This window comes from Curcuma longa, chromosome 14 (genome assembly GCF_044706935.1).
Source record: "Curcuma longa cultivar G26 ecotype Majalengka, Jawa Barat chromosome 14, ITB_CL_G26_1.1, whole genome shotgun sequence".
Classification (NCBI taxonomy): Eukaryota; Viridiplantae; Streptophyta; class Magnoliopsida; order Zingiberales; family Zingiberaceae; genus Curcuma; species Curcuma longa.
Genome location: NC_133874.1, coordinates 8,150,535 through 8,174,820, shown reverse-complemented (window position 1 = coordinate 8,174,820; position 24,286 = coordinate 8,150,535). Strand labels below are relative to the sequence as shown.

The following is a 24,286-nucleotide window of genomic DNA, read 5'->3' as shown; positions in this document are numbered from 1 at the left end:
TGTTCAAGTAAAAGATACCACCACTGACACATATTACTCCAAGGTCCTATCCCTTATTGATTAAAACTAAAAAGATGCCCTTGTTATACTTCTCCTTATATAAGGTTGGAACAACTAATGTCGTTCACTCACACTTTGATTGCCCACTGTATTGTGAATGGAAAGAGTATAAATTACTATGTAGATGAGTTAAATTATTACACAAAAGAAATAAATTGTTACATATAGAAGTTAAATTACTACATGACTATTCAACCATTTTGATATATTAGGATCCACTATCTCAATATATGATAAGGCGGTTAAGGTAGCGGATCTACCTTTTTGCAGAAGATAAGATCGATAAGAGCCCTCGAGGCATACCTGAGTTGATTACGACGCAGCAGACTTGCAGAAGAGGATAAGGGTTCGAATCTTGAGCGTCGTGATCAACTATAATTTTTTGATTTTCCCTTCTTATAAATAATCATGGGACCGATCATGTAGGACCATTAAGATGACGAATTTTGCAAAAGATAAGACCGATAGGAGAGGCTCCGGTGCTAGAGGTCAATGGTCAACTGTCTCGGATGGCTTAGCCAACAAGCCCAGAAACTAAACGAACACGTCAGTTTACCATTCAAATCGTTACCGCTTTTCTTTAATTTTGTCCAGCACTCATGTATCACAGCTACCTGCCGGCCCGCTGCGACCATTGGACGGGTGGGCCATGTGTCTTTACTGCATTGCCCAATGCGAGGAAGGTGGATCTCTGGGTAAAATTCGGCGGTACGAAAATATTTCTCTATTGTTTGAACCAGTTGCAAGTGGCAGAAGCAACAGCAGCAGATCTTTTGAAATAATCACGGCCCCGCACGGATCTTAAAGCTCCTCCTGACCGTCCATTCGCGATTGTTTTTCACTTTTTTTTTTCTTTTTTTCCTTTCCCCTTCCCTCCCCGTCTCGCTCTCTGGCACCCGCCGATTCCATCGAAATAGAAACGAAGCGGAGGAGCGCGGAAAGGAGGCGCTGCTCGCCTCGCGCATCGCCGCCCGTCGTCGCCCGCCCCGCACGGCCGCCGGAGAAGGCGTTCCGTTCGCCCTCCGAGCCCTCGCGCGCTTCTCGCTGCTTCCCTCGCCCCTATCTCTCTGGGTCTGCCCGAAGGTTTGCTCGAATTTGGCCGTGTCTCGATCTCGTGGTTGTCGTCGCAGAAGTCGGAAGTGTAAGTGGAGATCCCTCGTGGATTTCATATTTCGTATGTTCTCGCTTCGGATCACGTCGCTGAGCTCTTAATTGACACCGTATTCGCCTCTTGTTCCTTTCCCCAAACTTCCTTCGATGTTCTTGCCCGCTACCAGTGCCCCAAATTTTTGTTTCCCTTTGAAGAAGATTTTATTTTCTCTCTTCCTTTTTGCTTTATCTTTAGACTATTTGAATTGCTTTCGGAATTGTTTTTGTGATAGATCAGTGTGGCGGAGTTTCGTTTTTGTTGCTATTCCCGAGTTGTTCGCGTGTCATTGCTGGTATTTTTGTTTGCTTTTGGTACTATATATTGTCGGTAGCATACTATATGGAGGTTCTGGACTCTTAGCTTCATGTCGTTCTCTTCTCTATGTTATTCATATTTATCTTATCGGTTGTGACATGCGTACCTTTTTTTCTTCTTCTCTTTAATCAGTCTTGTATCACCGGATTTGGTTTTATTTATTTTGTATGTATATTGAATTGTTTTTTTCCGTGGTTTTTACCTACTCGATATAAGGTATTTGATTTGTGTCTTATTGGCAAGATGATTTACTCCTCCAATTATTCACATCGTTATGCATTAGTTTTCTTTAATCAAAGCCTAGTTTCATTTTTAGAATGTCTTGTTCAATTGGAAATTTGTCTACTCTTGAATCACTCACATAACATTTACCTTGCTAATGTAAGGCATGCTGGATGAACCTTATTTAAGTATCTACTGATGATGTTCAGGGGCAACAGAGAAGAAATTTCAATGACTTCAACCAGAAAATTGAGAAATGTGAACAGGCACTTTGCTAAGGATTTTGAAGAGTGGCCTGAGAAGGATGAGACACATCCAAAGCAAAGCCGGCAACGAGTAAGTTCTCTCCTTTCCTTGTTCCGCAGCTCATTGTTTGGTTCAACAGATCTGCTTCATCATTTAGATGGTTTGCCATACTATCTGATCAAATCACTATCCTCAAAATGTCACTTTCAAATGCTTTTACAAATTTAATAGAAAAAGTGGAGCAAGTTATAGAAACAGAATGTGAATCAATACAAGTAGCCTAATATCATGGCATTGAAGATTTTGTTCATTTGCAAAGTCACTGGAAAACATCTTTTATCCCGTAATTTTAGTTACACAGTAGTTATTTTTACTTGCATGTACCAAATGCATCACTTCCTCAAGGATCATATCTTGAGGGATTTCAAAATTACTTCTTCTCCATGATGAGAGCAAGAGCAGTTTATTCTCTGAGGCACTCTCCTGGATTTCATATATCTTAAGATGTATCTCTTCGAATAGTTTCCTATATTTTCCCTTCTTGCATCATAAGATGGTTCCTGATAATTGTATCTTTTTGAGTGAAAAATGACTGCGGGACACTGGATTTCATGCATGAGTTGTAAAACTCAATTTTGATATATTGAGGATGCATTCATGTTTCTTGGATCTGAGACCAAATAGTTTGTACTTCTTAATAGTTGAAATGATAGAAAAAACAGAAATCCCCTGGAGGATATGATAAGATAACAAATCATGATGAATAAACATAGATCCTATCTTTCTCCCCATTTGACAAACAACAAAATGACCAAAGAGATATCATGCTAACATGAATAAAAAATCACATAAATAATGCAATCATAGCACAATCACAAGTATATAAACTTCATATATAACATGCTCAAAGAAATGATATCAAAATTATCAACAAGTGGCATACAACCATAAATTTCACCACACAAGCATAAATGAAATAAGATTTCACATCAAAATAAATGTCCAAGTGGTCATAAGCATATAAAACATGAAAGTATCAATGCTGAAAATAAAGTGTACTTAGCACATCTCACAGAAAATATCCAGTACAATTAGAGACAAGACTGAATGAGGTCAACACAGAGATGTGGAGCAACTCCTAGTGGACAAGACAATTATTTACAATAGCTGCTTTGATTGCCTCCCTCATTTGATTCAATAAAATTCTCTTCTAGAATTATCTGAATATTCTCTTCTTTCACTTGGGTCATATCAAGTTGAGCAAATATTTCTTTCATTTTCTCTTTGATACATGAAAGGCAACTGTTAACTTCCATGGTCTGGGAATATATAAATCTAAGACCAAATAATTTGTACTTCTTAATAGTTGAAATTATAGCAATAGAATGGAAATTAATGGCATTAGCCAAACTGAGTTGAGGCAATGGAATGGACACATTTTGCAATCAGAGCAGATGAGGAAGTGTTTTCATTTCACGACCTCCCTCAATTATCCCCTCATTACTTAAAGTTAGTTGTGATGGGCAAATTAATTATGTTTGCTGATGAAGTTTTTATATAATCCTTCCTAGTGAATATTGTATAGCCCTTAGTTTCTTCTAGCTATTCACATGAGGCACCCAAGCTACCATCAACCATCCATGTCTAGGAAGAAACCCAAGTTGAGAATTTCTCATGTTATGGAGGAACCAAAAAATGAGACTGAGAGGCATGGTTGGCAAACAATTTTTTGTGGATCCCACTTCACTGTTAGATATAGGTTGTGCTTCATAGCAAAGGCATCAACGAGCTACAACCATGAATTTTATGAGAAATGAAGAAGGTTACTAAGTAATTGAGAGATATTCTATTCATCTATAATTCTAGAAAATAACAGCTATTGCAATTTGCAAATAAGAATGTTGGGGAAAATGAAATTTTACTAAATACTTCATAAATGTTGTATTTTTTTTGGCAACTCTGTTTGCAATTAAATATAGTTTGGCAGTAATTAAAGCTATCATGTGGCATCTTGAAAATGCAGAAAAGGAAGTTGTCTGACATGCTAGGTTCTCGGTGGAGCAAGGATGAACTTGAACATTTCTATGAAAATTACCGTAAGTATGGGAAAGATTGGAAAAAGGTATGCACTTTTCCCTCTCTGAAACAGTAGAAGAATTTAATATTGTGCAACTGTGATCATCTGAGTTGTGGTATCCTTTGAATGTTTTATGATATCTTGGATGTAACATATCTCATATTTGATTTGCAGGTTGCTGGTACCTTACGTAACAGAACATCAGATATGTCAGAAGCACTTTACAACATGAACAAAGTATTGCTTCTTGATTTCCTCTTTGCTAAAAGTGAAAATCCATCATGCATTTGCACTTCTATAGTAATATTCTGCATTTAAATTGTTTAGACAGGCAATCTGTCTGTCTCGTATTGTAGTATTAATTATCATAAATATATTGTCTACCAAACATGGACAATCATTTCAATTTAGATTTCATGTTGTTCAGTAGAATGCCATTGGTTTGGCCCTTAAAGTTAATTCCCATTTCCATTTTATCTTTTTCTAACTTTGCATGTTGAATTTCTTGTCGTGAGGCTTCTGCTGCTGCTATAAATATCCTTTAGGAATTCACAATATGTTCTGGCAGCTTAGCCTGTTGGAATCATTTTTTCTAATCATCCATTGAATTGATTTTCTTAATTTAAGGCATCATTTTGGGAGAGAACTATCATAGTATCTTATATGAGTATAGCCTCATTGTTGTCATTTCCTTCACATCTGTATAAACAAGAAATTTGGTGTCACACAAGATAACAAGTTTCTATTTATCGATCTAAGGTAGACGAGAAAATTTGGATTCATTTGACTTCACATCTACTGAACTTTTTAATGAACAATTAGAAAAATATTTTGTATCTTTTACCAGAATCTGACTAGTGGATTTCTTTTCATCTTAGAAAATAAAGATCATGTTGTATGGTTGCACAAAGCTAGATTGTGTACGTTGAATCCCACTGTTGTATTTGTTTGTCTAAGCTGCCCATGCTTTTAATGTCCTTTTACACACTGACTTTTTAGTTTTCTGCAATGACTCTGAAACAAAAAACCATAACATCATTCATCTCAGATTTAAAATTGAGTAATAAAACTAGTTGAAATTGACTTGAGAATGAAGCCGAAACTAAATTCCACAACTTTTCAGGTTGGTCAGAACTTGTAACATGATTTATCTCTATTCTTCTTACTGAAAACTCAATGCACAAGATGCTTCCATCCCTCTCCTCGTCAATTTTTGCAGGAGAATGTAGGCTATTGACGGCCATTTTTTTAAGAAAAGTTCTTTGAATAATAAGAAATCAATGCCTTTAGTTGGAATTTAGTCCTTTCTTTCTTTTTTTTGAAATGCAACTGATACTTTTGATATTCATTTTCTCTATTATATTTTTATGATTATGCATAGAGAAAGACAGTGTATTGCATGGTTATGTTGGCGAATCTTTAACATTTATTATGGATCAGGCATATTTATCCCTTCCAGAAGGAACAGCGACTGCAGCTGGATTGATTGCCATGATGATCGATCACTACAACAATCTGGTAAGCTTGAAGATTTTATCATCTAATTTTAAATTAACTGGTAATTAGAGACTGACTTTGTTGGTGATACTGGAAATTGTGAACCTGACTGAAGAAGTAACATAGCATCCTATTATCTTTCAACATGACAACCTGATACAGCATATTTAGAATCAAATGCCATGATTATTCTATTTCTTAATGAAATGATTGATAAAATCAGTTTCATTTAACTAATTAACTAGTTGTCAACAAACGATCTTACTGCAAACAATACCAACAAATCATTAGAGAACTCTCGTCAACATTCTTTTTTCCATCAGCAGTTGCTGTAATTAACCAATGTCTAGCAGTATTATGTTTCTGACTGAATCCTGGATGCATTGTTCTTCCTCGAATACCATTGATTTTGCTGTCTTTAATAACAAGTTTTATCTTAAATGATAAGATTGCAACTCTTTTTGCTGCAAGCAGACTAGGGATAGATGGTTTCTACTTTTCCCTTATGTAAGAAGAATAACTGCTTTTGAATCATAGTCTTGAATTTCATTAACCTTTGATAACACAAAGGTCTTGAAGATGATTTTATATAGAGGGATTATATTCACATTGAATGTTATGTCATATTTCTCTCCTAACTATTCTCTCTTGAAACACCTGTTATTATTATTATTTTCATTTGTGAAATGTGGAAAAGTATGGCTTGGAGGCTACGAGACACATTATATACCTATATATTTGTCTCGTCACAGCTCCTCTTTGTCTATAGTTTTGTTTCATGTTTTCTTTGGATCTTCATGAAATATGCTTTCGTATGTTGCTTGTCTTGTTTTTTTTTTACCATCCAGTTGAAATAGTGTTTTCTTTGTTTTTTGATTGCCTCAATCTTTTGTAGAGTCTGTAAAGTTTTTATTATGACTTCTCAGTTCTTGAACTCTGCTCCTTTTACCATGCATTCAGTTTGTTGGCCTCTGTGATCTAAAGCCAATAACCATCAATAAACAGGAAGGAGGCAATAGTGATCGAGAAAGAAATGATGTAGCAAGAACCTCTCAAAAGCCTCAGAAGCGTGGTCGGGGGAAATTTCGGCTTAACTCGAAAGGTTTTGATGAGTACTCTCCTGATAGGTTGCAAAATCAATCAGTGTCATCAAGATATGGATGCCTATCTTTGTTGAAGAAGAAGCGTTCTGGAGGTAAATTTCATGCTTTCGGAAATAGTTCTATATTAGCTCAATGTATTTCAGCCAGGGATTTGGCTTCCTCAAGTCATTTCTAAATTCCCTATTTGTTAACTGAAAGTTTATTCATTTTCACTTTTTGTGACTTGATCACGTAATCTCGTAATATGTTACGACTGACAAATCAAATATCATGTCAATTGTGTTGCTCCGATAATTTAGCTCAAATGTAGGATCAGGGGGGTATGTTGTCCATAAGTGCATTAAGTGAAAAAGTAAAGTCCATGAAATCTAGAAATCTGAACATATAGACAACATAGTTACATTGGCAAAGATCCTTACATTTTAGGATTTTTGTTTTACTCCTATAAAAAACATATAAATTAGGTCAATTTTCATTAAACAACAACAACACAGAAAAAAAAACACTACAAGTTCTTGATAAATGTAGGTCTCATTGAGTGAGACATTAGTGCTAATGTAGATTTTTTTGGTGTATTAAACACTTTATATCTGAATGCCCTATTCTAATAGCTGCAGTTATTTCCATCTCATGTTTCTATGAGGGAGAAAAGCTTCTTTCTCCTCCCTTTTTTAATAGGAAAGTGTTGAAGAATATACTTCCACAGATATCACCTTTGGAATTTGGGTTTTAACTTTTATGGGGGATGAGAGAAATTACATCCAGAGGACTAGAATACCTTAGAGGTCAAATGTGGTGCCAAATGTGCAAGCCTTAACATTGATGAATATTTGTTCATTATAATATCTATTACATGAAGAATAACGAGAAAGTGACAATAATATGGTGAATATTTTTATGTCTCTAATTTGTATGTATGTCTTGACGCACATGTCTTTTGAAATGAAAGTATTAAATGTCTTCCACTTCCTAAATTATACTTGCTGAGGGATGCAAGTATGTAAACTTGTCAAGCACGATGTAAATCAACAATTAATTTGACTTAACCTTTCAAAGTTTTGCGCTGTCTTTCTTTTCTTACAATTACCACTATCATTAATAGGTGTTTCAGAGTCTTGGATGCTTTCTGTAGAAATATGGTTATTTCAGAAATTACCCTTCTGAACCTACCAAACAAGGTTTTCGTTATCATATCCTATGGATAGAGACCATGGATTATTGCACCATAAACAAATGCTTGTATCATGGACTGCTTAATGAAAGTTATACCCTTAAGGAAACTTCTGTAAACAAAATCTCGCACTTGTGATATAGGAAATAGGCGGATGGACTTGCTTGCTTTCTTGTTTTTGACCTTGTGCTTGATTTTTCAAGTCATCATGTGTACCTGATTCCTTTTTGCATGGGAGTATTTCTATGACTTTTTTTTCATTAGATGAATTAAATTGATTTGAAATATTTGTAGATCTCTTTTCTGGCAATCAGCCTCGAGCTGTTGGAAAAAGGACTCCTCGTGTTCCTGTTTCAAATCTGTACCTCAAAGATGACAAGGAAAGACCAACGTATATAAGTAAACAGTCTTCGATGGCAGAAGTTGACTCTGTTGATGATGAAGGCGCTCATGTTGCAGCTATCGCTTTGACAGAGGTTCTGCGAAGAGGCGGCTATGACTTACCACAAGTATCTCTGACACCTGGAAGGAGGGTCAACCATTCAAATTCTTCTACAATTAAAAGTAGCGAACAAAAGGTAGCTGCTGCTTGTGCTTGTATTGTCCATTTTGCTGCTTTGGTTTTCTGTTCATGTTGAATCATTCTCCTTTATGAATCTAGAGTGCTGAAATGGAGAAAGACAGGTCCAAATTAATCAGTGTTCAAATGGATGGTGAATGTCATGAAGCTAGTTTAGGTAGTAGGGAAGCTGAGAATTTGTATTTTAGTAGAGACGGCAATGAAGGTGAAGGAACTGTTGGCGCTCCAAAAAGGTTGAAGGAGCATCAAGGAAAAGGACCAAGGAACCTAGACATGGAAATCTTTCAAATTGATGATGATAGGGAGGCATGCAGTGGTACTGAGGAAGGATCGAGTGTCAAGAAAATAAAAAATGAACAAGACATAGAGATTAGAGACAGTAAACCCACTCGTGGATCATCAAAGAAAAGAAGCCGGCAACTCTTTTTTGGAGGTTCCAGCCCTTGTTTGTCTTTCTTTACTATCATTGTTAGATATCCATTTCCTTAGTTGGGTTCATGAGTCTGAACATTCTCTAAATTAACATTAATATCGGTGTTTTATAGGTTGACATAATAGAAATTGCAACAGTATGCTTCTACTTTATATTTTGATTGCTGTTGTACTAATGCATTCACTGATAAAGTGAATATTAGGCTATATGTTGATATGATTAAATTGATTTGAATATTACTGGTAATATAGTCTTGCATAGAGCCCATTGAATGGACAAGATTCATTTAACCAATACCAACTGTTGGAACAAACACGATATCATGATTGTGATGAATTGAAATGGTGCTGATGATTATGATACATTATACATGCATATCTTCCTTCCTGAACCAAGAATGTCTTTAGTGTTTGCTTGACCATGCCTCATCCATGTCTGAAAGTCTTGGCTCATGCCTGTCCTAAGACGTGTGCCTTTTGTTGATTGGAGCCATGTTGAGTGATAGTTTTAACTCAATATTATGAGAGTTCCTGCATTTTCCTCTGGATGGATCTGAATCCGAGAGTACATATGGCATTCTCTAACAGTCCATTTACTTGTACTGGAAATAAGGTGGGAGGGGGAAGGATTACAAAATTATAGATATAACTCTATCATTTTGTACATCTTTTGTGTCACTTTCCCTCCTCCCCTCAGATCTTCCATCTAACTAAACAGACCTTAAATGATGCTGACAGAGGATATAGCCATTTGTTGTTATCCCGGGCCACTGGATGATATCAACGACTCTTCTGGAGAATTTTGCCTCTTCTTTTCTATCTCCACCTCTCATTCCTTTGTTCTTCCTGCTACCACCACCTCGCCCCCCTCTCCTCTTCCATATTAGTTCACACTTCACAATACTTATTCACTATTGCTTGGCTGTAGTCTGAATATAGTGATGTGACAATGCATACTAACGTATTTATCTAGTGCCTATGACCCATAATCATGTAAGTTCATTTTTTTTTGTTTCAAATGAAATGTTGTTATAAGTCAAAACCCACATTGCATCATTAGGAATCAACATGATAAATACAAACTCAATGAAAATGCCTTTTTTTATTTTTTTATTTATAAATTTAGAAGTATCAACATGTAAACTTACATCTTTTTCTACAAAGTCTTCAAGTAAAATCTTTCTGTTGCTAACATTGCTACAAAGTCATCAAGTAAAAATTTTCTGTTGCTAACTTTAGGTACAGTACTCATCCCAACATTTTTGTTCTTCCTATTTCTTCCTTTAATTTCTTTTTTTATCATTTGATGCTATGCTAGTTAGTAATGGACATTCACCCATATGGTTTTTGTTGGCAGATGAGAACACTGCCCTGGATGCTTTGCAGACACTAGCAGATTTGTCTGTAAACATTTTGCTGCCATCGTCTGCTGTTCAAGCTGGTTAGTTTCAAACTTTGGCCTTTCCCCTTCATTTTCTCTCTAACAAATTGCATGTTCACCTTAACAATTTAATATATTACGCATAAATTAGTTAAAAATATTTATCCATTGAGTGAATTGAATTACTTTTATGGGTTTGCATGTAACTCCAATCATTGTTTTTTAATGTAATGGAATCCATTGGTTCATCACTTTTGTTAAAGAATGTGGTATTAGTACATACAAGAGCAAGAAGGATCAAGGATGTACACTACTTTTTATATATAACCATGCAGTGTGCTTCTAGGGATATGGACCAGTATGAGTTATCCAGTAGGAGTATTTGACGATCCATTCAATAACATAGATGGAGGACACTGTTTGTTTCTGGTAGTCTGGTTGTTTCTCTTGTTCCAAATGACCTGGCAATCCATAATTCTACTAGGGATTTTCTCTCTGGAAGTATGGACGGGAAAAGAAGTATATAAGTCTTGGTGGTCCTGTGAGCGATGAAAGGGAGGCCAGAGTATGTAGATGAGAAGTTTCCCATGGATTGAACTACCAAGGAAGTTAGCCTTTGTTTATCGGTGCGCACTAACAGACTTGCGTCCAATTTAGATGAATCTACTCCTACTGAAGTCTATGCATAACCCAGCAATACCGAAAAGGGGCAGTTATTTTTTTTTTAATCTTTGATCACGATGTGTCCCCAAACCATAGTAGATGTAAATTCTCCATTTGAAGCAAGTGCGACAAGATTAAATCCTCCCAATTGTGTTGTTATAAATATTTGAACCCTGACCTTTGGTGAAAATCTGGAGATGTAGCTTGCTTGCCACTAGACCAAGCAATTGTTGATGGTAGGGTAGAACAATTTCAATGTACACAAATTAATAATGGTCTTAGTAAAAGATTTTGCCCCAAACTGCCATGATGGATTGGATGCCATTTGGGATGGTGCCATCCACAGTGTCATGAATTAGGAGCCATTTAGGTAATTGTGCACACTGAGCTGACATGGAACTACCACAACTTTTGGTCCTTGCTCATTAAGCCAATTTTTTATTTCAGATATTATGTGCTCTTTAAGTATAATGTTGGACATGATGACACATTGGCATCCTTTTAGCTTCCTGCTTTGCACACATGAAATCTTGTTTCTCACCTTTACTGAGTTAGTCTAATCTAATTGAAATGTATGTATACCTATATATCTATGGAGGATTCATATCCATTTGTTTCTTTTGCATTTTCTTTGATTTCATTTTTACTGATGGAGCATTATGTTTCTTGTGTTATCTTTATTATGTGTAGAATCATCAGCCAAGGTTAAAGAAGAACGAGAAAATATGGACATGGATGAGAAGCCTAATATATCGGAATTGTTACCCATAAATTTCCATAGAGATAAGGCTAAAGTTTCAGGGAAAAGGGAGCGACGGAATCCTGCAAGTGTTGGTTCTGACATGCCTTCCAGGAAAAGCTCTAAATCTGCAAAGGGCTCACAGCCTGATGCAAAAGCTATTGCTGACATGAATCTTCAAGCCCAACAATGCATTGATTTGACAGAGAAAAGAAAGCCAAAAATGTTTGCTTCAAAAGTATGAGATCTATCATCATTTAAGTATTTTCATCTTTATCTGATTTATTCAGTTAATAATAGTTTAAGTTTCTTTTTGATGCAAAATGTGTTATTATTTATTTACCATTTGCAGATTCCACGTCTTGACTTCTTCAATGAACCTCAGAAAAGTGAATCACAGAGGATGGAGGTAATTTGCCTTTCTTCAGCTTTTTATTTTTCAATATTTTTTTATTTCTAAATCTTCAAAGTTATATATATATATATACGAAAATGATATCTTGCACGACGCACGGTGCGCAACTGTACGTGATTGTGCATTGGCAGGATTTTTCTGTTTTTTATTATTTTTTGTTTATTTTTTTTTGGCTTGTGATTAAGCCATTTAGGGTTTTTCCTTTAAGGTTTAGGGGTTGGGTTATAGTATTAAGTATACAAAAATTTTCAAAACGAAAAAAATTTTAGGTGCTATATATATATATATATATATATATATATTGTGCCTTCTGCATCACACGTATATGCAGTACCAAACAAATTAGATATCTGCTCACCTATATATCATTATCATTCTCATCATCAAACTACCATGTTAGTCACGATTATTTGAGGTTGATTACATAGATGCCTCCACTCCCTTTTATTTTGCTGAAATTATATGATTTGTATTTATGCTGTTATAACCATGTTCAATAGGTTTCTGCTGAAGAAGGAAACAGATTCATTGTGAAGGGTAAACGAGTAAGTCAAGTTGCTCCAGTGGTTAGGCAAGACAAGTTTGTTAAACCACCAGAGAACTCTTCTCCTGTTGATGCTGGAAGAACAGCTATACACTTAAGTGAGACAGTGGCTCATGCTGCCGCTGAAAACCAAGGTAAATTGCATAGGACACGTAGAAATCGTCGCAAGATAAGCCTAATAAAAGCATTGGCCTGGAAGGATTTTAAACCAAATGGTGTGGCCGATCATCCTGATAAACTCTCTCATGCCACCTGCAGCACTTTTGAGCTTAAGGTACTTGTATACTCTTGGTCAATATATTCTTTTTAAAAAATATTACTGCTAGAAATAATGTCCAATTTGTTTCATTTCAGGGAAAACTTTCTCATTGTCTATCATCTAAAATGCTGCGGAGATGGTGTATGTTTGAGTGGTTTTACAGTGCCATTGATTATCCATGGTTTGCCAAAAGTGAGTTTGTGGAGTATTTGAATCATGTGAGGTTAGGACACATACCTAGACTAACTCGTGTGGAGTGGGGTGTCATACGAAGGTTTGTCTTAAACTGACTCTTTTAATTTGGATTGCAGTCTATAACCTTTTTATTCAAATTTCAGTTCTCTTGGAAAACCACGGCGATTCTCTGAACAATTTTTGAAGGAAGAAAGAGAGAAGCTTGAGCAGTATAGAGAATCAGTCAGGGCACATTATACTGATCTTCGAGCTGGTCTTAGAGAAGGTCTTCCCTTGGACCTAGCTCGCCCTTTATCAGTAGGTCAACGGGTCATTGCTTGTCACCCTAAAACACGAGAACTTCATAATGGAAGTGTTTTGACTGCTGACCGGAGTAGATGCAGGATTCAATTTGATCGTCCTGAGTTAGGCGTTGAATTTGTTATGGTAATCCGGCACTGCATTTTCTATTGGTTAATTAATATTATTTATCTAGTCTGTTTTGATAAATTGTTGTCTCTTTCTTTTCTTTTCTGCTGATTGGCTTGAGTTGCCAACTATATAAACTTTAAAATTATGTTTCTTAGTTACTGCAAAATAATTTCTACTTTCCTGCTTCAACATAGCTTGAACTGATGGATGAAATCTTTTTTTCTTCTGAAATGATTGGTTTGAGGCTTTTCATCCTTTTATTGAACATGCTTGAAATTGGTAGTAGGTGAATTAATACTGCTATTCCTGCCTTATTATTCACAACTATTTGCTATTGCTGATAAAATGTTCTTTTCCCTGCAACCCAAAAGTCTCAAATCAAGATGTCAATTTGCTATCGTGCTGTATCAGCATCATGGGACATCATATGCTTGTGACTTGAGTTGTGCTGATAATATACTGCCTAGCATATATGACATTTATAACTCTGGTGTAACCTGCGGTTCATTCGTTTGCAAGTGACTATCAGCCCACATTCCATCAACGGCTAACTCAACATCATTTTGTGGCCATACCACCAGTTGACCTCATCTTTTTCTCTTTCAATCCCCTTGACTGCATGAATTTTTTCCATTTTACAAGTCAATTTTTTATCCTCCCAGTTTCTTTCTCTCCCATTGGTTCAGTCATAGTTTCTCTAATTCTGTAAGATATATCTGTTATTTTTAGAACTTTTGTGTGAGGATGGACGTGCCTCTTGCACTGTGTTGGAAAGAAGTGCTTCACTGTCCTCATAGGCTCAGTATGCTGCTCAATCATTATAGCACCATATCATTAGCAATGAATTTTTGAGAAGTTTAATTATTAGGTACATTTCACAACTGTAGCTAATAACAGTTATATGAATCGATACTGTTTAGGAGAATTATCTAGCAGAACGTCATCATTAAATCACTCATTATCACATTTCTCACTTTCCTCACTCTATGTATTGGTCTGCATGCTAGTTTTTATTTGGCTAATTTTGACTCAAGCTATATGATCGACTCAAGCACATAATATTGACCTTGCTAAATGCCTCATGTGGTCACATACAGAGCATTATTTTATATGAAATACACAAAATGGTTTTTTCATGCATATACTTCTTATCTGGCCGCTTAGAGTTTTTTTAAAATCTCTTCCCAAATGACATAATTCTTTATCCTCAATAGGGATAACACTGACTCTTGAATGGCATACATCTATCGTTTCTTATTTTTCAGGATATTGACTGCATGCCAGTGAATCCCTTTGTAAACATTCCTGAAGCATTGAGAAGGAATATTGGTCTCAGCAGACATAGCAATAGTTTGAAAGATCTAAAACTAGACGATTGTACCAAGGATTGGCGGACTGGAAGTTCTATGAGACTTAATCCTAATGAGAGTTTTGACATTGGTGGTGGGAGCTCCCCTACTTCTGCTACTAGTTATCAAATGAATACACTAATGAAACAGGCCAAGGTTACCCCTTTTCACTATATATATTCTATAATCTGAAGCATTCTAGAAGGCTAATGAGTGATTATATGCAATGAACTTCTGGCAGGGGGACACATTAGATGCCATTGTGCAAGCTAAAGCTACTGTAAATCAAGTTGCTGTTGCAGCACAGCAGGCCATGTATCATCAACCCTGTTCTCTATCACAAATTCAGGAAAGAGAAGCTGATATAAGAGCTCTTGCTGAGTTATCACGTGCTCTTGATAAAAAGGTGATCTTGATTCTTTGTATGTATGTTCAGTTCTCAATACTATGGTCATTCTATTATGATTCAGATTCAATAATTTAAATGGCACGACTTAAAACAATTCCTTCTCCAATGACCTCTTATTATATTCTAAATGTGAAGACACAGTATTTACTTTTCAATCCTTGACAAACATCTAGTTTTAGTTGAACCATACATTATTTTATAGGGTATATGGTTTGTGCTGTGGTCAATGGTGCAGCAAATTATGATGCCTATATAAACAAAGGCTAATGTATTCTGACCAAAAAAAGGCTAATGTATATCCATATTAAAAGTAGATAAACATTAGGTATTTCAAACTTCCAAAACCATCAAATTGATTGAAGAGGTTAATGAAGATTGATATTGAAAAAAAAAAATCATTGTCTTGCTGAACTTTCATAACCATAAATTGAAAGAAAAGCTTAATGCTTGGATCAAGGTTTAAGTTTGCATTTATGTGGCTCACATCCCTACCATCACGGGGGCTAACATTTAAACCAAGAAATACACACCTCAAACATTGTGATATAATTGAACATAGTGATGAGATCACACGCCTCAAACATCTTGTTGTTTGAAGATTTTTCAAGAAATACAATATGCAATGAAGGAGAACTTGACACATGACAGAAAAATGCAAATACCAACATTAACAACAACGCGAAGAGTTCCCTATACACAATTTTGAAGGATCCATGTATGACGAATTGAACGGTTGTGGTAATGATATTACAGCTTACTCAGAATACTTAGTCACTCTTCATGCCTCCCTAGCTAACATGACTATAACCAAGATATGTGTTATAGTTGTGGCATGGTTGGTGCTAGCGGACGTAACTCAAGTGTTGTTACAACATTAGGTAAAATTGTGAACGTTTGAGTTGCCTCATCACATTGTGAACTTGGTTGATTCTTTCATTCCATAAGATTAAAATATCCAATAGATTTGCTGACATTAACCTGGATTTCCAGAATACGGTAGCAAGCAAACCAGAATAAATGATACTTGCATGATGGAGAAGAAATTCATCAGTCAGAGCATGTCTAAGTTTTCCACTTTATTGATATAGCATGGTATTCAATATCCAAAAGTTCATCCATAGTATCCTACCTCCAATTTGTTTTGTATGAATTTGCTAGTTTGGATCTATACTAACAACAACTACAAGTGATCAAGATATAGATTCTTTCATGCAAGAAGTAGTGAAGACTATATGGGATACATTGATACATGATAGTTAGTCATTACCAACGTAAATGAGTATCATCAACTTTTTATTCTACCTTAATAGTAAGGTTATATTTCACAAGTTTAATAGACGCTTATACATATATAATCTAATAGATAGTGTAGCGTAAGAAATTATTGTAAAACACAATGCGGATAGTTGTTTATTGAAACAATACCAACTTTAAGAAGGCGTAGGAGCTCCTAGAGTAAACACATCCTAGATCAACAAACTTAATCTTTGAAGAAGATAGGGGAAATGAGGTAATTGTTAGCTAGTTTCATTGTAACCGTCATTATAGATTAATGAAGAAATTGGTTTGATAGGGGATGCTATGACCTTGTGCTACTAGGCTTTTAACTTCCTGCTATTAAAGTCATTCTTCTTGAAAAAAAGGGCTGAATTAAAGGTAATATTGTAGAGTGTGAAACTTCTTGAAATGCTAGGACCACTGGGGGCAAGGAAGCCAATCACGTTATTTTATGTGGCACATTTTTGAGGAGGCATGAGATGAAATTTACTATTTCAGTATTGAAACCTAATACTATGCGATCCAAGTAATGTCTTTCATGCTACAGGTATTATATTATGTCAACACTCAACATGATTTGACACATTCATGTGTTAAAAAAGTAAATTCAAATGAATTTGATTAATAATAATGAAGATTCTTGCTATATTGATAATGTTTTTTCCCAATTCATTGACTATCTAATTGTAGCAAAAGAAAATTAAAGTAGTAAAACCATCTAAATTCATCTCAATATGCTTTTATAGGAGTATTGACATGGAATAGTATAAAACATAATTAATTTAATATAGTATCCAACCGCTACCTTTTATTTGAGAAGTAAAAAAGTTGTGTAAAAGAGGATTTAAAGGAATAAAATTCATTTAAATTCACTTTGATACTTTTACATGCTTAAATACATTTTAAAGTGTTGATTGTCAGCACAACCAAGTACAATCAAGTTTTAATTGAAATGATTATCTAATTTTACTTTCAGAAGTAAATAAGATAAGTAGAAAATGATTAAAGGGAAAATTCTAAAGGAAAAATTCATTTGAATTCACATAGGCATGCTTCGATGCATGCTAAAGTGTGCTGCTATATGTTAGCATGGTTTTATATTAAAATCAAGCCATTTTAGCTAGGGTCTGAAACCCCAACAAGGAACAAATATGGTTGTCTTAGTTTACCCTTGATTCTGCTGTCCATTCAAATTTATAGTTATCGATGTTTGAATAGAACCAAAATGAATAATGAAAAATTGAAGTTTAAGCGTAGTAATTGGCGCTCAACAGATTGAAGGTTTGTAATCATCTAGAATTCTTGAATGCCAATGTAAATTGAAGTATTGCCAAATAGGTTATGTTCAACCTCCTACTTCATTAAAATGCTCTAGCATAAAGCCCATATGATACTTTGGATGCCATTGTAAGCACATTCTATAAATATGTTACCATTTCTCATCTAGAATCATAATGACCATCTAACATTGTAGTTGAATAATTATATTTAATCGTAAATTATCAACCTGATTCTGCCTTGTAATTTCTCACAATTCCTGTACTGGAAGCTCATCCAATACATTCCTTAACATATACTAGCTTTTAGTAATTATGAATCTAATGGGCTCTGATGCATTCACAGGAAGCTCTTTTGAAGGAATTGAGGAATATGAACGAAGAAGTATCTGAAAAGCAACAGGATGATGACACCATAAAAGATTTGGAGCATTTCAGAAGGCAGTATGCCATGGTGCTTATTCAGCTACGTGATGCTAATGATCAGGTCAGATTTTTGCAAAATATTAATCTAATTGCCATGTTGATTTCGGAATTTCTTTAAACTCAATTTTAGCCTCTTTGGGCTTCAGGTTGCTTCTGCTTTGCTCTCTTTAAGACAGCGTAATACGTACCATGGTAACTCAACGCCTTCATGGAATAGGCCAATGGAAAATTCGGGATCTCTCGGACTCCCAGAAACTTACAATTCATCTGCTATTCTCAATCAGGAATTTGGATCTCATGTAGTGGAAATTGTTGAATCTTCAAAGCGAAAAGCAAGGACGATGGTTGACGCAGCAGTCAAGGTACTTTGATGCTTTAATGTGTCAGTGTTCCTTCATTACCTCTTTTTCTTGGAAATAGGTTGGCTTCATTACATATTTTATCATCTAGATGTTTGTCCAACTTCAATCGAACTATTTTTCATCTGTGTGACCTAGTTACTAGTTTCTCCTTTCAAGTTTCCACTGATATCTACACTACAAACTAATTCTTCTTATTCTTTCATTTGTTTCTCAGGCAATGTGCACACTTAAGGAAGGAGAAGATGCCTTCAATAAAATTGGAGTGGCTTTAGATTTGGCAAATAGTTCTGTTTCTAGCATGGGGGCCGTACAAGGGCCTCCTAATTCTGGACATAGCAATGCCGGCAATCCAGAGCATACAGGAAGGATAGTTGACTTAGCAACAGTTAGTCCAAAGTCCAATCATTCATCTGATGCTGATCCTCAAATTCCTTCTGAGCTAATATCCTCATGTGTATCTACCCTGTTTATGATCCAGGTAAATTTTGTTGGCAGTATCTAAAAAATATTTCCTTTTTCTTATTACCACTTGTTCAACTAGATTGTAGAATACATCAAGTTTTCACCTAACGCAAACAAAAATCAGGATTTAATTTTCGTTCATTTCTAGTCTTGAATAATTTTAGTATTTCTTTCTTTTGTTGTTTCTAGCAAACTTAGTCTACACTAAAATGAATCTTGGAAGATTGATTTATCGTAAGACATCTAAAAGATCACCTGCCATTGTTTCATATTCGATCAGTGATCTCTCTTGTGAAGTTGCTGATTGAGGCAAACACACATTTGATATTGTTGACTGACCCTTTTAAGAGAATATTGTTAAGTATCAAAAGTGGGTTAGTGTTGCTTCATTCGATATTGTTGACGGTATTAGGAAAAAACCCTTAAGAGAATATTTTAGATAGGAAGTAACACCCTTAGTTTTTATAGCTAGGACAACTGGCAAAGACCATAGGATGTGGTTGCTAAGGTCTTGTTTCGAGATTTGCCTTGTAGAAAAGATTTGCGGATGGAGGCTCAATTCCTCAATGTTATCGCTAAGGTATTGGGTTTTATATAAATCTGTTCTTTAAAAAAATCCTTACATGTTCATTCATTTATGCAGCAACAATCCATGCCAACATAAAAATACTTTCTGGCATATCACACGCACACACACATGTCGACATGATTAATCATTCACGAATTGCAATGTTGTGTAAAACTGATGCAAAACTTAAAATTGACCAAATCTGAAACAACTCATATAATCGAGGGAATATTTAGATAGTAACCCTTAGTTGTTGTAATTCTATTACAATCCATACCATCATCAAAACATTTTCTTGTTTTTAACTCTGATGGCACTGCATGTACTTCAACAAAATTAACAATTCACATACCTAAGGCTGGTTTAGGAATATATATATATATAATCGAAGTATCCGGACTCGCTCGACTAATCCTAGAGGTAGATGGTCTTTCCCCCCTCACTTGCCTACCAAGTAAATTCGGAGTACAGTTTATGCACATTCTCCAAGATATTCATCTCATTTGATATTCGAACTCTAATTTTCTTATTGCTCATCTAGGTGCTTTATTACTACACCACATCCGTAATTGTGAAAGACTATTATTTGAGACATATTTAAAGTTTTATATATATAATTGATAAGAAATGCAAAAATGATCATATTTGAAACAATCCCATAGATTCTTTGTTGTATTTCCATACCAACTCATCTATTAAATTAATCTTGGAGGTAGACAGTTTTCTCCCTTCATTCGCCTACTAGGTAAATCCAAAGAGCAATTTATGCACACCCTCCAAGATATTCATCTCATTTGATATTCAAATCCTAATTTTTTTATTGCTCCTCTAAGTGTTTTACTACTGTACCACATTTGTAATTGTGAAAGTTAGGGATAGACTATTATTTAAGACGTGTTTAAAGTTTTATGTATAAAATTGATAAGAAATGCAAAAATGATCGTATTTGAAACAATCTTGTATATTCTTTGCTGTATGGAAACTCATCTATTAAACTAATCTTGGAGGTAGATAGTCTTTTCCCTTCATTCGTCTATTAGGTAAATCCGGAGTATAGTTTATGCACACTCTTCGAAGATATTCATCTCATTTGATATTCAAATCCTAATTTTCTTGTTGCTGTGCTTTATTATTACACCACATCTGTAATTGTAATTGTGAAGGCTAGGGATAGACTATTATTTGAGACATGTTTAAAGTTTTATGTATACAATTGATAAGAAATACAAAAATGATCGTATTTGAAACGATCCTATAGTTTCTTTCCTGTATTTCCATATCAACTCATCTATTAAATATTTTCTGCCCTCAAAATAAAAATTCTCCTAATAGTTTCATAATGCTTGTTCAATTCTAATTGCAAGCCCCATAAATTTGCTTGTGCAGATCTGTACAGAGAGACAGTACCCACCGGCCGAGATCGCCCAGATTCTTGATTCTGCTCTTGCGAGCTTGCAACCATGTTCTCCACATAACCTTCCGATCTACAGGGAGATCGAGACCTGCATGGGTATAATTAAAAACCAAATGTTGGCTTTGATACCGACCCCGAGCACTATCGCCCCAGAAATTACGACAGCTTAGAAGTTTCTCACCTGTGTCTATCTTCCCGTGTAGTCAGTCTAGCAAACAATTTTAGTTTCTTCTTCATGCTATTCATCTCCTAGTTGTCGTTCGATGCTTCTCGAGCACAAATCTGCTTTACTAAGCAAGCAAATCATTCAACTTTCTAATTTTATTTATACCATACTTCCTTTTTGTAAATCTTTATTTAGGGATGAGCAAAAGTTTGATTAAATTGAACAAGGGCTTCCATCGGAACCACTTGTTACAATAATGCCAAATGATTCAGTCACTTCGACATGGTTTAAAGAACCCTTATTACAAGTCAGTCCGAGGGACGGACAACAGACCCAACGGAATGCAGGTACCGTAAAGCACCTACGACGACTCCTAAACCAGTTTATGAATGGTTTCCATATCAGCTGCCTCCAGGAGAGTGCCTTGCTCCACACGAGCCCACCACTCCATTAGAAAGTTATCAACCACCAGCCTGAACCACGGAGAGAGCTTGACACCCTCCTCGCCGGCATCTGCCTTCCTCAGCAGCTCCTTCAGCTGGTCTCGGTTCACGTACTTCACGTCGGCAACTTCATCAGGATTCGGCAGCAGTTTCACGTCCCGGACGATGAAAAGCAGGTAGTCGACTATGGGCAAGAGGAACATCGACTAATGGATTCTAACCGAAGACCAACAGACAGGGATTACCCTGGTGTTCCCCCCATTTTCCATCGGATGGAGCTTTGTAGAGCATGCGGCCGAGAGGAATGAATTCGTCGACAGGTATATCTTCAGCAGGAATGCCTAGCTCATCCAGCAACTTTCTCTTGTGCAGCATTTCTAACCCCTGTCCCAGAAAAAGTCAGGATACATAGTGTCCAGGACCGAAGACGAATACGAATATTACCTAAGTTGTTCTCCTGAATAAGTTCAGATTCTCGGTAGAGTGGATGACTGCAGCAGGTATTTGTCCAAACCAGAGGAAATGTTACTTTTGTTTCAGATCTTTGCTGCAATCACCAAGATATGAGAACAATAGATGCAAATAGTGGTGTTTTGCATAACAACTTATTTCAAAAGCTTGAGTTGATCTACATATTTATATTCTTAATAGGTCTTCGCTTGCATACACAATTGGATTAACATGAGATTTGGTGGTATGCATATTACTGGAGCGAGCATGATTCTTCGAGTACCATGTTAAAAATATTCTTAAGACATAGGGTAAATATAAGGTTCTTGGGTTGGAATTATGTCATCATTGGTTGGTAGAGAAACCAAGCAGACAAGAAAACAACTAAAATGTTAAAAGTTACATGTTGCTTCTAGCATCTACAAAAGTATAAGTGTTCAACATTACACAAAAGAATCAACACATGGAAGTAGATGATCAACCTATTTAAGTTTAGTTAGATATGAATACTTGGGGTTTAGCATAAGTGTCACCATTGCTCATCGCATACCTGAAGTAGCAACTCAGGTACTCCCAGTTGAATAGGAAAACACTAAAAGCTCTATGGAGAAGGTTCAGTGATTCAATCTTTTCCATCAGATGACCTAGAAACACACAAGATGAGAAATCAATCCAGCATCCAAAATAATTCAACACCAACAAAAATAATCATGCATATTGCAGTTGGATGAGTTTATTCCTATCAAGCATCCAAAAAGACTATGGCCACAAAACACCCAATCTTGAGTTTGCCAGAGAGCTGGGAAGCAAAGAATCCAGAGAAGAGCAGCCCAAAGGGGATGAAACATTGAAATAGCTATTTCAGGGTTTATTTAGATAGTCCAGTTGATATTGATAATTAATGTAGTTATTTTAGGGTTTGTTTTAATAGTCCAATTTAAAAACTTGCTGTGAAAAAACTAACATGGATGGTGAAATCAGCTAGGAGGATCCCATTACTCACAGTTGTATTTGGATTCATGCCCAATGACATTGTCATTCTCATCCACCAAGATACATCTGCAACCATGAAATCACAGATCTAGCACAGTTGAGATTCAAGACAAGCTTTACAAACAACAACAAGGGCGATACTAGAGGCAGCAGAGCACAAGAATGTAAACCTTGGAAATTAGCATAGTACGCTCACCTTAGAGAAGGATATTAGTAATCTGAATAAATCAATACAAAAAGTAAAGGTCTAGTAAAAATAGATATGGATTGAGTACTACATGGAGTATGATTATACTATCTTTGAAACGAGATAATTGAAAGGAAAAAAAAGTTCATCATATCTAACTCTTAATACTTTATTTGAGTGCTTTCGTCGCTGCATCATCTCTTCTAATCCAATTCATTTCAAGATGTACTAATACCGTGTACGATCAATCAGATTTTCCAGATTCACCATTAATCCTAGATCTACGGAAGCACATCAGCTACTCCTCCGGAAAGTTTCCAACCCCCATCGCTAACTACCTCACATCTAAAAACGCGATTCATCCGATTAACAACTGCAGACCTAGCAAACCAAACTCATACGGAGAATGAACAATCAGAAGAACCATAAAGCAGCAGGATCGAGGCGAAACGCTATGTAATCAACCGCGCGGATCGAAGGGGACAGAGCAGAGAGGGAGACTCACTCGTCCTCGAACATGAGGCGCCTCTGGACGGCGTCCATGGAAGCGTCGTCGGCGACAGCGGCCATCGTCACGGCGGAGGGCGAGGAGAGGAGCAAGGAGAGCAAAGAGCGAGAGGCCGACGAGATCGCCGGGGAGGAGGGCTTTATAAAGAAACCCAAGCTGGGGAGGAGGGTACTGTGTGCCACACGTGCGCGGCCGCCCTCGCCGCTTAACTGCTGGGTTTCTTCTTGTTCGAGGGCAGAAGGTGCCAGGTGTCGTGCTACGGTTGGATACCTCCGTGGAGGCATAAGACCACCATCACCACATGCCGTTTAGAACAAAACAACTCTACTTAAGCCATCTCCAACGGTGGGCGATTTGTGGTCCCCACCGTACCACATCGACGCCGTTTCAAAAGAAACTTTTTCATTCGTTTTTTCAGTGTCAACAAATTTTCCAACAACAATCCTACTCAAATGGGGAGTCCTAGACCCGACCACGATTCAGAATCGACGATTTGACAATTCAAAATCGTCAGTTTGACGGTTCATGACAGGT

General features: G+C 36.2%; 1 protein-coding gene and 1 pseudogene across 1 annotated transcript; one reads left to right on the top strand and one right to left on the bottom strand.

Annotated features, from left to right (window-relative positions):
* The first annotated feature begins 1,053 nt into the window (after positions 1–1,053).
* LOC141845323 (protein ALWAYS EARLY 3-like) lies at positions 1,054–21,349 on the top strand. The gene is made up of 20 exons (XM_074733391.1): positions 1,054–1,201; positions 1,957–2,083; positions 4,017–4,115; positions 4,245–4,307; positions 5,511–5,588; positions 6,573–6,762; positions 8,136–8,419; positions 8,503–8,854; positions 10,211–10,294; positions 11,588–11,874; positions 11,989–12,045; positions 12,552–12,869; positions 12,950–13,128; positions 13,193–13,475; positions 14,726–14,965; positions 15,051–15,215; positions 18,120–18,260; positions 18,346–18,561; positions 18,776–19,039; positions 20,978–21,349. The coding sequence occupies exons 2-20, from the start codon at positions 1,979–1,981 to the stop codon at positions 21,173–21,175; spliced, it is 3,603 nt and encodes a 1,200-aa protein (XP_074589492.1). The 5' UTR covers positions 1,054–1,201; positions 1,957–1,978; the 3' UTR covers positions 21,176–21,349.
* Positions 21,350–21,544: 195 nt separating this feature from the next.
* LOC141845345 (isopentenyl-diphosphate Delta-isomerase I-like) lies at positions 21,545–22,702 on the bottom strand (annotated as a pseudogene).
* Between the last annotated feature and the right edge of the window lie 1,584 nt (positions 22,703–24,286).

Coding starts and splice junctions, on each gene's coding strand:
- LOC141845323 (XM_074733391.1), top strand. CDS start 1,979: ATGACTTCAACCAGAAAATTGAGAAATGTGAACAGGCACTTTGCTAAG. Junction 8,855..10,210: donor CCGGCAACTCTTTTTTGGAG/GTTCCAGCCCTT, acceptor TTTTGTTGGCAG/ATGAGAACACTGCCCTGGAT. Junction 18,261..18,345: donor TACGTGATGCTAATGATCAG/GTCAGATTTTTG, acceptor TTTGGGCTTCAG/GTTGCTTCTGCTTTGCTCTC.